Source organism: Bos indicus x Bos taurus, chromosome 1 (assembly GCF_003369695.1).
Source record: "Bos indicus x Bos taurus breed Angus x Brahman F1 hybrid chromosome 1, Bos_hybrid_MaternalHap_v2.0, whole genome shotgun sequence".
Taxonomy (NCBI): Eukaryota; Metazoa; Chordata; class Mammalia; order Artiodactyla; family Bovidae; genus Bos; species Bos indicus x Bos taurus.
Window position 1 is genome coordinate 150,986,069 of NC_040076.1, and position 13,909 is coordinate 150,999,977.

At 41.8% G+C, this 13,909-nt stretch overlaps 1 protein-coding gene across 3 annotated transcripts in view; it reads right to left on the reverse strand.

The window, feature by feature from the left end:
* The window catches only part of COL6A6 (collagen type VI alpha 6 chain), a 177,092-nt gene that overhangs the window by 66,110 nt on the left and 97,073 nt on the right, over nucleotides 1-13,909 (reverse strand). For all 3 annotated transcript variants that reach the window (XM_027549059.1, XM_027549043.1, XM_027549052.1), the window contains exons 16-20: nucleotides 13,783-13,827; nucleotides 13,639-13,692; nucleotides 12,802-12,864; nucleotides 3,877-3,942; nucleotides 2,606-2,659 (exon numbers count right to left, since the gene is read on the reverse strand). In XM_027549059.1, coding sequence (XP_027404860.1) covers nucleotides 2,606-2,659; nucleotides 3,877-3,942; nucleotides 12,802-12,864; nucleotides 13,639-13,692; nucleotides 13,783-13,827 — 282 coding nt within the window. The remainder of the gene's footprint in view (nucleotides 1-2,605; nucleotides 2,660-3,876; nucleotides 3,943-12,801; nucleotides 12,865-13,638; nucleotides 13,693-13,782; nucleotides 13,828-13,909) is intronic.

The following is a 13,909-nucleotide window of genomic DNA, read 5'->3' on the forward strand; positions in this document are numbered from 1 at the left end:
GCACCATAAGAAGAGACCTTGGGTTCTAGTTCAGAACCCAATGCAGGCATTTAAGTATATTTTATTGAAGTTATATTTTCTTAACGGATAAAGATTTTATTTTATAATGTCAATTCTTTTCCAAGAAGTCAAGCACAGAAACTCTTATACTTATTGAAAAAAATAACGAGAAAGATCCCAAAAGGTTTCATAAGCAAGTGACCTAATATTGCCCTCAGATATGTTTTTATAGGCATGTATTAGAAGATCCCCTGGAGAAGGAAATGGCAACCCTCTCCAGTATTCTTGCCTGGAGAATCCCATGGAGGGAGGAGCCTGTTAGGCTACAGTCCATGGGGTCGCAAAGAGTTGGACACGACTGAGCGACATCACTTTCACTTTCACTTATTATATATAATCTCTTTAGCAGTACAGAGTGTCCTCAAAAAACTTAAATATAGAAATACCATATCTTCCAGAAATTCCACTTCTGGGTATTTATCCAAAGGAAACAAAAGCACGAACTCAGAAAGATATACCCACCACGTGTGTGTGTGTGTACATATGTGTGTGTATGCACACAGTGGAATACTATTCAGTCATGAAAAGAAGGAAATCTGGCCGCTTGTGACAACGTGGATGGACCTTGAAGGCACTTGTGTTACTCGCTCAGTCGTGACTGGCTCTTTGCGACCCCATGGACTGTAGCCCACCAGGCTCCTGTCTCCATGGGATTCTCCAGGCAAGAATACTGGAGTGGGTCGCCATTCCCTTCTCCAGGGGATCTTCCTGACCCAGGGATCGAACCCAGGTCTCCTGCATTGCAGGAGGATTCTTTACTGTCTGAGCTACAGGGGAGTCCTGAAGGCATTACACTGAGTGAAATAAGTCAGAAAAAGACCAATACCCTATGATCTCACTTATATGTGGAATCTTAACAAAACAAATAAACCAACCAGCTAAACTCATAGATACAGAGAACAGAGCTGAGGAGTGGGGGGTAGTGTGACATGGGTAGAGGGAATCAAAAGGCATAAACTTCCAGTTAGAAAATAAATAAGTCATGGGATTTAATGTATAGCATGATAGCTCAGTTGGTAAAGAATCTGTCTGCAATGCAGGAGACCCCAGTTCTATTCCTGGGTTGGGAAGATCCCCTGGAGAAGAGATAGGCTACCCACTCCAGTATTCTTGGGCTTCCCTGGTGCCTCAGCTGGTAAAGAATCTGCCTGCAATGTCAGAGACCTGGGTTCAACCTCTGGTTGGGAAGGTGCCCTGGGGAAGGGAAAGGCTACCCACTCCAGTATTCTGGCCTGGAAAATTCCATGGGCTAGTCCATGGGGTCGCAAACAGTTGGACATGACTGAACGACTTTCACTTCACTTCACTTCACATGGTAACTATCGTCAATAATAGTATGTTGCTGTGTAGTTTCTGCATTGTGTCCGATTCTTTTGCGACCCCATGGACTATAGCCCACCAGGCTCCTCTCTCTATGGGATTTCCCAGGCAAGAATACTAGAGTGGATTGCCATTTCCTTCTCCAGGGGATCTTCTTGACCCGGAAATTGAACCTGTGTCTCCTGCATTGGCAGACAGATTCTTTATTGCTGAGCCACTAGGGAAGCCCAGTAAAACTATATTGTATATTTAAAAGTTGCTAAGAGAGTAGAAGGGCTTTCCTGGTGGCTCAGTGGTAAAGAATCTGCCTGTCAGTGCAGGAGACATGGGTTTAATCCCTGGGTTAGGAAGATCCCCTGGAGAGGGAAATGGTAACCCTTCTTCAGTATTCTTTTTTTTTTTTTTTCTTCAGTATTTTTGCCTGGGAAATCCCATGGACAGAGGAGTCTGGTGGGCTACAGTCCATGGAATCATAAAAGAACTGGACACAACATAGCAACTACACAACAACAGAGCAGATCTTAAAAAGTTTTCATCACAAGAAAAAAAGAATCATAACTATGTGTGGTGATGGATGTTAACTAGACTTACTAGCTGAATGGTGATCATCTTGTAATATATACATACATGGAATCATTATGTTGTACATCTGAAACTAATATTATCTATCAATTACATCTCAGTAAAATATATATTTATAACATTTAAAAATTTAGCACAAATAAACACTAGTTTAATATATTGCATTCATTATGCATTCTGTTTTCTGAGGAGAAATTCACAGAACCATATATTGTAGTTCATCCAAGAAAATATTTTTATATCTTGGAGCACATTCCTCTTCGAGTCAGAGAAAATGGAAAGGAGACCAGAGCACTCGCATCAGGACTGACTTTTCTAAGCAGTCATAAAACTTGGCAGAGGAATGGAGCCTTGGACTTCAAACCTCCATGGGCCTAGTGAGCAGGCCAGACTTTGACTACTCTTCCCCTAGTTGGCTACTCTTGTGTTCTCCTTGGGCAGCGCTTTCCTCCGATGTGGTCATTTCCCCTGCAGCCAGCGCCGTCTGGCCTTGGCTTCAGGCCCTTCCTGCCTCCTTTGCCAGCTCTGCCCTGAGTCAGTTTCCTCAGGGTAGTAAGTCCTGGGGAACCGCCCCACATCAGCCATTTCATCACCCCACTTCAGCTCCTCCAGAGTGGGCCACTTGGCCTCTGTGGGTCCTTACTGTCGTCCTTCTGGAGCCGGGAGTTCCAGGGGGCCCTGGCTGGCCTCTTCTTCCCTGTCAAAGGAACAGACACAGGTGTGACAATAACGACACGGCACTGACGAGGGCGCTCCTCAACACCGGCTTGTCGTGTTCCCGGGAGGGTGGATAGGGACACGCAGGTTAGACTTATCCTCTCTGAGGGATGAGGCCCTAACCCACCGGTCACAAACCACACCTCTCTGTGTGCATGATGTGGCCTCATCTGCTCATCACCAGCATCTAACTTGTGTTTGGGCTGTTAGTTAAGAGTATTTCAATCAAACTGTCCCTGCTGCGTTGCCATAGAATCATCCGTGTGATGGGATGGCTGCAACTTGTGTGAATTTCTCTCCTGGAACTTCCTGTTCTGTCTGGCTAGGCTGTGTAACAGCCTAATTAGCACCCTAATCTGAATAAAATCTCCCAATACACATCCTCTCAAGGTAGGAAACGGGGACATAGAGTCTATAACAAGGCATACACTGGCCACTTAATAAAAAACGACAGGTAACATTCTCTGGGAGTTTATGATGTGGAAGGCTCTGTCATTGAGTTCCCACATCCCTTTCCAAAGTAGGCTACTTGTCCAGTGTTGAAGATGAGAAAGCAGAGGCTTGTAGAAAGTAGCTGAGGCCACAGAGCAGCTAAGGAACAGAGCCTGAAATGGAGGCTAGGCCTTTTCCCAAAGGGCTTTCTCACAGGTGGAGTCACCAAAGAACTTCCCCACCATGAATCCAGTGACACACAGTTTCCCAGAAAATTGTTTTCCTAAAGTTCTGAAAAACAAGCTTACATGATCAGATTTAGACGCATGCTATCCCATATGACTAATCTCAAGAGACTTGCCTTGAGAGTGCAGCCTGTAGATATCTACCAGATCTTATTCTCTCTCTGCTTCTTTTTTTTAAATCAGGTACCAAGTATAATATGATATCTTTTTAGGACATGTGTCCTCTGGATTCTGGGAAGGCCAGGAGTTCTTTTGCCAGTGCTTTCTATCAGCTAGCCCTACATTTTAAATCAGAGGTTAGATCTTTGCATCAGATTCAGAAGAGAGAATGTGTCTTAAGTTCCAGTGTAGCAAATAAGAAGGAATAAAAGAATCTTTTTGCTTCTAAAAAATAGATTCTCTGTATCAGGTATATTCTCTGATTCCAAGTTTTTTATACGCATTTCATATTCTATCATTAACACCCTGAGCCCACCATTGTCACATATTTACAAAGTTACTTCCAAAAGCCCACAGTTACCTGTCTTCCAAGTTCTCCTTTCAAGCCCTTGGGTCCCTCTATGCTATTGTCAAATCCAGGAACTCCCTAAAAAATAGAAAATAATAGGCTTTGAACATTTCTCCTTAAAAATGTAATATGGTTGTAACATACCTGGTCACCCCAAAAAAAGTGACAAGAGAAGGTTAACCCATTTGAAAACAGAGGTAGGCTAAATTATAAACGGCTTATAAATGTCTTCCTTTCCTCCCAAGCTCTGCATTAGCAGGAGAGCATGGAGACCTACGGCAAGTACGTGGGGCCCAAGTGAGAGCTCATAATGGGACACACCCGAGGAGGCAGGGAGACATGAGTTGTGTTTAGGGCAACTCCTATCCTGGGTCTGGAGGTGTTTCCTTCTTGCTACTACCCTCTTTCTCTTAGCTTCTGGTCTTCATTCTTGTGGCCTTGGCAAGTTTATATTTGAGGGTTGGTAGATTTTACCCCCTACTCCCTTCCCTTGGGGAAGGCAAAGTTTTTTTTTCATCTGTTTGTTTTTATTGAAGTTTAGTTGATTTCCAAGAGTGTGTTAGTTTCAGGTGTACAGCAGAGTGATTCAGTTATATATATATATATTCTTTTTCAGATTTTTTTCTCTTATAGATTATTACAAGATACTGAGTAGAGTTCTCTGTGCTGCATAGCAGGTCCTTGTTGTCTATCTACATTATACATAGCAGTGTGTATATCTGAGTGCTGAAGAATTGATGCTTTCAAACTATACTGCTGGAGAAGACTTTGGAGAGACCATTGGACAGCAAGGAGATCAAACCAGTCAATCCTAAAGGAAATCAATTCTGAATATTCATTGGAAGGACTGATGCTGAAGCTCCAATACTTTGGCCACCTGAGGCAAAGGGTTGACTCATTGGAAAAGACCCTGATGCTGGGAAAGATTGAAGGCAGGAGGAAAAGAGGGCAATAGAGGATGAGATGGTTGGATGGCATCACCGACTCAGTGGATGAGTTTAAGCAACCTCTGGGAGAAGGCAATGGCAACCCACTCCAGTACTCTTGCCTGGAAAATCCCATGGACGGAGGGGCCTGGTAGGCTGCAGTCCATGGGGTCACTAGGAGTCGGACACGACTGAATGACTTCACTTTCACTTTTCACTTTCATGCATTGGAGAAGGAAATGGCAACCCACTCCAGTGTTCTTGCCTGGAGAATCGCAGGGACAGAGAGCCTGGTGGGCTGCCGTCTATGGGGTTGCACAGAGTCGGATACGACTGAAGTGACTTAGCAGCAGCAGCAGGGAGATAGTGAAGGACAGGGAAGCCTAGTGTGTGGCTGTCCATGGGGTCACAAAGAGTCGGACATGACTTAGCAAGTGACCTGTACATACTGTGTGTATGTTAATCCCAAACTCCTAATTTATCCCCACTCTGCCTTCGCCTTTGGTAACCATACATTTGTTTTTGATGGCTGTAGGTCAATTGTAAATAAGTTCATTTGTATCATTTTTTTTAGATTACCCATATAAGTGATATCATATGATATTTATCTTTCTCTCTCCGGCTTACCTCACTTAGTATGATAAACTCTAGGTCCATCCATATTGCTTCAAATGGCATTTTTTTAATGACGGAGTAATATCTAAGGCAAAGGTTTGTAATGGGTTCTTCCCCAAGAATGTGAGGACTCCGAACAGCGCTGAGGGCTTTATTTGCCACACACATTCTCTTTCTCCTCCTGGGTCCCTGGACACCTTCTAACACCATTGGCTTATATCCTACTTTTCTGGTTTTCAGAAAGTCTTGGAATCTTGAGTTTTTCTCAATATTTATACAGATGTTCTAGCAGGAGCACTGGGAACAGGCACACATTATGGGATGGTATCCTAGGCAGGCCAGACTGAAAGCTTTCTCCCTTGGGTAGTTCAGACCACAAACAGAGCAGCCATAATGCCCGGACGATCAACGGAACCCGCCAATTCATCAGTAAGTGAAGAGGGGAGGGCAACTATCCAGTCCTGCCGACAGCCAGCTGCCTGGCTGCTTGGCTGATAGCAGACTAGATGACCTTCATCAACCAGTAAGTAATTTGAGATCACCAACAGGACCATAGCATCATTCCAGATACTTTGGAACCTTTTTAAACATGCAGTTTCTATACTCACAGGGCTTATAGGCTGACAGAGTGAAGAAAAAAAAATGGGCTTAGAATTTATTTTACAACTGTTAGCACTAAAACTTACATGAATAATTATTTCTCTTCCCCACATACCAAAGCCAAAGATTATTTCCTTACATCTTCTGTTTTATTCTTATTTAATATTTATCTGATGAATTACACTATTAAAGAGTTATATCTTCATTAGGACAGCAAGGAAGAAAAAGGAAGGTAAAGTCTCAAATTTTCTTCCACTGGGTATATACACTGCTTACTATAGTCCAACTCTGCACTATTTGATTGAAGAGATGACATAAAAAACCATATGCCAGCACATTCTACAGAACAGAACGTCCTACTTTCCACGCAGACCAGCTGTGTGGTCAGTCTGAGTATGATCTGGCCCACTCTTTAAGTGTTTATGAAATTAGACAAAAGAGTATCATTTAATACAAATTTATGATTGAACTCTGGGAGTTGGTGATGGACAGGGAGGCCTGGCGTGCTGCAATTCATGGGGTCGCAAAGAGTTGGACACGACTGAGCGACTGAACTGAACTGAACTGATGATTAAACATGGGCTTCTAATAATGATATGTTTTAGAATGATGAGCTTTACTAAAGTGTTGCTCAGACAAATGACCTACCTCAGCCTTCCCTCAAATTACAAGAAATTTAATTCTACCAATATATTTAGATCAGTCCATCAAGACAATATAAATAAAAACAAAAATAAACAAATGGGACCTAATCAAACATATAAGCTTTTGCACAGCAAAGGAAACCACTGACAAAATGAAAACATACAGACGGGGAGAAAACATTTGCAAGGGATGTGACCAGTGAGGGCTTAATTTCCAAAATCTGTAAACAGCTCATACAACTCAATAATAAAGAAACAAACGACCCAATCAAAAAATGGGCAGAAGATCTAAACAGACATTTCTCCAAAGAATAAATACAGATGGTCAACAGGTGCATGAAAAGACGCTCAACATCGCTAATAGAAAAATGTAAATCAAAACTATAATGAGTCACTACTACCTTACACAGGTCAAAACAGCCATCATTAAAAAGTCCACAAGTAACAAATACCGATGAGGCTGTGGAGAACTGGGGACTCTCCAACACTGTTGGTAGGAGTGCAAATTGGTGCAGTCATTATGGAGAACTGTGCGGAGGTTCCTCAAAAAACTAAACAGTTGCCGTATGATTTAACAATCACATTCCTGGGTATATATCAGGAGAAAACTATAAAAACAGTTACTCAGCCATTAAAAAGAATACATTTGAATCAGTTCTAATGAGGTGGACAAAACTGGAGCCTATTATACAGAGTGAAGTAAGCCAGAAAGAAAAACACCAATACAGTATACTAACACATATATATGGAATTTAGAAAGATGGTAACGAAAACCCTGTATACGAGACAGCAAAAGAGACACTGATGTATAGAACAGTCTTTTGGACTCTGTGAGAGAGGGAGAGGGTGGGATGATTTGGGAGAATGGCATTGAAACATGTATAATATCATATATGAAACGAGTCGCCAGTCCAGGTTCGATGCACGATACTGGATGCTTGGGGCTGGTGCACTGGGATGACCCAGAGGGATGGTATGGGGAGGGAGGAGGGAGGATGGTTCAGGATGGGGAACACATGTATACCTGTGGTGGATTCATTTTGATGTATGGCAAAACCAATACAATATTGTAAAGTTAAAAAAAAAGCTAAAAAAAAAATAATAAATAAAAACAGTTCAAATCAGATCAGATCAGTCTCTCAGTCATGTCCGACTCTTTGCGACCCCACAAATCGCAGCACGCCAGGCCTCCCTGTCCATCACCAACTCCCGGAGTTCACTCAGACTCACGTCCATTGAGTCAGTAATGCCATCCAGCCATCTCATCCTCTGTCATCCCCTTCTCCTCCTGCCCCCAATCCCTCCCAGCATCAGAGTCTTTTCCAATGAGTCAACTCTTTGCATGAGGTGGCCAAAGTACTGGAATTTCAGCTTTAGCATCATTCCTTCCAAAGAAATCCCAGGGCTGATCTCCTTCAGAATGGACTGCTTGCATCTCCTTGCAGTCCAAGGGACTCTCAAGAGTCTTCTCCAACACCACACTTCAAAAACATCAAATCTTTGGCGCTCAGCCTTCTTCACAGTCCAACTTTCACATCCATACATGACCACAGGAAAAACCATAGCCTTGACTAGACGAACTTTTGTTGGCAAAGTAATGTCTCTGCTTTTGAACATGCTATCTAGGTTGGTCATAACTTTCCTTCCAAGGAGTAAGCGTCTTTTAATTTCATGGCTGCAGTCACCATCTGTAGTGATTTTGGAGCCCAGAAAAATAAAGTCTGACACTGTTTCCACTGTTTCCCCATCTATTTCCCATGAAGTGGTGGGACCGGATGCCATGATCTTCGTTTTCTGAATGTTGAGCTTTAAGCCAACTTTTTCACTCTCCTCTTTCACTTTCATCAAGAGGCTTTTGAGTTCCTCTTCACTTTCTGCCATAAGGGTGGTGTCATCTGCATATCTGAGGCTATTGATATCTGTAGCAGTATTTATAATAGCTAAGACATAGAAGCAACCTAAATGTCTATCAAGAGATGAAGGGATAGAGAAGATATAATATATATACACAATGGAATACTACTCAGCCATAAAAAGAAAGAAATAAATGCCATTTGCAGCAACATGATGGACCTGGTGATTATCATACTAAGTGAAATAAGTCAGACAGAGAAAGATAAACATCATATGATATCACTTATATGTGGAATCTAAAATATGACACCAATGAACTTACCTTGAAACAGAAACAGATGCAGAGACATAGAGGAAACACTTGTGCTTGCCCAGGGTAGGAGTGGGGGAGGGAGGGATTAGACGTTTGAGACTACCAAACGCAAACTGTTGTGTACAGCATTCGTAAGCAACAAGTACAGGGAACTATATCAAATAAGTGAAGTGAAGTTGCTCAGTTGTGTCTGACTCTTTGCGACCCCATGGTCTGTAGCCTACCGGGCTCCTCTGCCCATGGGATTTTCCAGGCAAGAGTACTGGAGTGGGTTGCCATTTCCTTTTCCAGAGGATCTTCCCGATCCAGGGATTGAACCTCGTTCTCCTGAATTGTAGGCAGATTCTTTACCATCTGAGCCACCAGGGAAATCCTGGACTATATTCAGTGGCTTATCACAGGGCTATATTCAGTGTCCTGTGATAAACCATAATGGAAAAGAGTATATATATACATATATATGTATGTGTATATATATATAATCATTTTTCTATATAGCAGAAATTAGCACAGCATTGTAAATCAACTGTATTTCAATAAAATAAATTTAAAAGTTATGTCAAAATGGTAGATTTCAAACAAACTAGCTTTTATGATCAAAAACTCTCTCTGAAAAAAGCATATATTTTCAGGAATTTGTGCCATTTGCATGTAGATTATGCTTGTGTCCTATTTATTCTATCAATCTTTCTCTCTCCATATTTCTCCATATAGTAACCCACCAAAAAATACACGGAAAAAGTAGTGAGAGCTTTCATTGATTTGAGATGTACATTCCCAAGTGGCTGGGAAGAGTTATTATTTATTGAAAAACCATCTGAAGTCAGGATAGTTACAATACAGCACAGGAAAGCTTCCATGGGTTGAATTTTCAGCCATCTCGAAGTCATAGAATATTTCTCTTTAAATAAAAGTATTTTTATATTATTCAGATTCTTTTAAAGGTATTACACAATCATGCAGACAATTAGGGGGGATTCTGATTAAATTTGGAGAAGGCAATGGCACCCCACTCCAGTACTCTTGCCTGGAAAATCCCATGGACGGAGGAGCCTGGTGGGCTGCAGTCCATGGGGTCACGAAGAGTCGGACATGACTGAGCGACTTCACTTTCACTTTTCACTTTCATGAACTGGAGAAGGAAATGGCAACCCACTCCAGTGTTCTTGCCTGGAGAATCCCAGGGATGGGGTCACATAGAGTCGGACACGACTGAAGCAACTTAGAAGCAGCAGCAGCAGCTGATTAAATTGAATCACAATTTTATAGCAACACCCCAAGTGAATTTTGGGCCATTATATACCAATGACTGAAATGTCCTTGCGTTTGAACTACTATTTCTTCATTACCCTTATTTGTGGATATATTTTTGTTTCTAATTAGAGACTTTGAAGTTGTTTGAAACTCTTGCATTATCAGAGTATTATCATATGCCAATGTTATCTTCAAGTACAAATTCCTCTGCTTTTTAAATAGAGTTATCTCCAATGCATACATAACATTGATACTTGTCAGTATGTACAGTATAAAATTCTTTCTCTGAACAACCACGTGTGCTGGAGGAGGGGTTATTAAAGACAAGGTCCTGTGACATTCCCAGTTGCCCCACATCCTTATCAGCACTTAGTACTGTTAGTTTTATACAGTTTAGGGTCTCTGATGGTTGTGGTACACTGCTCTGGTGCATTGATAGTGGGAGTATAAATCAGTGCAAACTTTTTGGAAAACTGTTTGACTGTAAAGATTTAAGTGACTGTCATCCAGACAGTCTACTCCCAAAGTATAGACCCAGTAAAAATGTGTACGAAAGACACATACAAGAATGTATGTATCAGTAATATTTATAAAAGCATAATCTAGAACAACTGAAACATCTGTCAGTAGCAGAATGGAGAAACAGATCAAGGAATATTCACACAATGAAATATTCATTCATTCAAAAAGCTAAGATCATGACATTTGGTCCCATCACTTCATGGCAAATAGATGGGGAAACAATGGAAACAGTGACAGACTTCATTTTCTTGAGCTCCAAAATCATGGCAGATGGTGACTGCAGCCATGATATTAAAAGATGCTTGCTCCTTGGAAGAAAAGCTATCACCCACCTAGACAGCATATTAAAAAGTAAAGATGTTACTTTGCCAACAAAGGTCTGTCTAGTCAAGGCTATGATTTTTCCAGTAGACATGTATGGATGTGACAGTTGGACTATAAAGAAAGCTGAGTGCCAAAGAATTGATGCTTTTGAACTGTGGTGTTGAAGACTCCTGAGACTCCCTTGGACTGCAAGGAGATCAAACCAGTCCATCCTAAAGGAAATCAGTCCTGAATATTCATTGGAAGGACTGATGCTGAAGCTGAAATTCCAATACTTTGGCCTCCTGATGCAAAGAACCGACTCATTAGAAAAGACCCTGATGCTGGGAAAGACTGAAGGCAGGAGGAGAAGGGGATGACAGAGGATGAGATGGTTGGATGGCATCACCGACTCGATGGACATGAGTTTGAGCAAGCTCCGGGAGTTGGTGATGGACAGGGAAGTGTGGTGTACTGCAGTCCCTGGGGCAAAGAGTCGGACATGACTGAGTGACTGAACTGAAGCTAACTCAACTGAGTAAGATTGAATGGACTACTGATATTCACCACACTGATTCATCTCAGAAGTATATACTTGAGCAAAAGAAGCTGGGAATGAAAAGTACATCCTGTATAATACCAGTGAAAAGTTCAATAATGGGTAAAACTGATTCATGGTCCTGAGACAGTGTGATTACCTTAGGGAGGGCTGGTAGTGACTGAAGTACACATGAGGGGGTTTGGGCATTATTCTACTCTTGTCTGATGTTCTGTTTCTTTACCTGAGTAGTGAGGGCACAGGGTACTTATAGTCATCAAGCTGTGAATTCATAATTTGTGTACTTTTCTGATGCATGTTACAGCTTAACAGTAAATTCAAGAGATATAATGAATAGCATGGTGATTATAAGCTGTGATACTGTATTATACACTCCAAAGCTGCTAAAAGACTAGGTTTTAAATATTCTTACCACACAAAAAAAGTGATAATTATGTACCTGTTAAAGGACTTAGCTAACACTAAGGCGGTAATGCTAATATGTAAATATATCAAACTAACCTGGACGTGAGTTTGAGTGAACTCCGGGAGTTGGTGATGGACAGGGAGGCCTGGCGTGCTGCAATTCATGGGGTCACAAAGAGTCGGACATGACTGAGCGACTGAACTGAACTGAACCTGTTGTACATCTTAAACTTATGCAACGTTATATAGATATCACATTGTATATACAATTTTATCTCAACTTCTAAAGTTTTAATGAATGTTTAAAAAAACCTACAAAATCCTAATTCATTAAGGTTTTGAAGATTGACGTGTGGGTGATCAAAGTCCTAGAGTACTGATGTCCAATGGACTTGGCATATCCCCTAGGCTGGCACGCGTCCTGTTGGCTTTGGTGTAGGTTATGCTTGCTCAACTGGGTTGCATCCCCATTAAAGCAGGTATTTCTGGGCTAATGTACTTTTTGCCTAATGTACTTTTAGCTGACTTGGACTCAAGGAAATGAAGCTAATATTCTCAATGGAGAAAGACTCTTGGAGAAGAGAAAAAAGAGATGGCTCCATTTCTTTCATCCTGTCCGTATTTTGAGGAAGATAATGGAATGAAGTGGAATTCCTTCATAGCTCTGAAGCACAAGGAAGTTCTGAAAATGTTTTCTCAAAAATTACATATGCAAACAGTGGCAAGACTGTGTCACTGTCCATTCTCATCTTGTACATGAAGAGTATCAGGCACAAGGGACTTGCTTTTAAAACTCTAAACAGTTGTGCCCATGACGATTTCAATTCAGAACTGCCACGGTAATGCTTTAAAGTAGCGCTCCCTCTCCCCACCGGAAGCGCTGATGGGAAATGAGCCCTGACGTGACGTTAGTTTGCAGCCCCTCGGTCAAAGCACACTTACTGGGTCTCCACGCAAGCCCTTTGCTCCATGGTCCCCAGAAATTCCTCTCTCTCCCGGGATTCCCTAAAGTCAACACAAAGGAGAAGAAGGACAAGAATTTTAAGTGACATTAATAAAAACAAGGAGCTTATCTTCTCCCTGATTTAAATTATTAAATGTTTTCCTACTAAAGTTATTTTGTAGAGAAGAGGAACAACCAATAGATTCAGGCACCATGTGAATAATTTAACAGTGGCCACAATTATTCGCCACAGTGATAAATTCTGTGTTCCAGACAGATTCATTGTCTTGTCCATTATTTTGTAACTACTGTATGCACCAGGTTTTGGTTTTATCCTTCTTTTGATGAGGCAACTGAGATTCATTATCCATATTTGACTCCCTACCCCTGAGTTTGGTTGTGGCTCATTCTGGTCAACAGAAAGAATAAGATCTACTTGTAAGATCTACAGTGTCACCATGAGAGTGCCAAGCCTCGGCCCCAAGGGCCCTCGAGAGAGCCTGTGTGTTTCTACTTGTTCCCTTGAGCTTCAGCTGTGGCCATAAAAGGCCGGACAGCTCTCTGCTCCCAGAAGGATAAGAAGAGAGAAGTGAAACAAAGCCCCCAGCCAACCTACAGACACATGAGCCAAGCTCAGCCACGTACCGCCTAGACCAGCGGAACTTCCCAGACACATCAGAAATTACTGCTTCTTGTTGTGTGCAGTTGAGGTCTTCTGGTTATCCTAAAACCCTTTCATGATCCTAGCTGACAGCTATTCCTGGTGTAGCTGCCTTACAAGTCACACCTTGAATTCCCAGTACAGTTTCTACATTATCCCTTTATTGAATGCCTACCTGGGCTCCTTCAATGCCTTTCTCTCCTTTTGCTCCAGGAAGACCACTATCACCCTAAAACACAGAGAACAATAAACTCATATTCTCATTTTCTTAACGAGAACTAGCTCAGAGGGTTTTCATGATACAAAGAGAAGGTTCGACCTGTTCTCCATTTAAGCCATCAATTCCACTTTCCCCAGCTTCTCCCTGAAAAGACAGATGTGATCAGAATACAGTGCACTGCATTTACGTGGAAAGAAGCCAGACACCAAATTAAAAGTCAAATTTT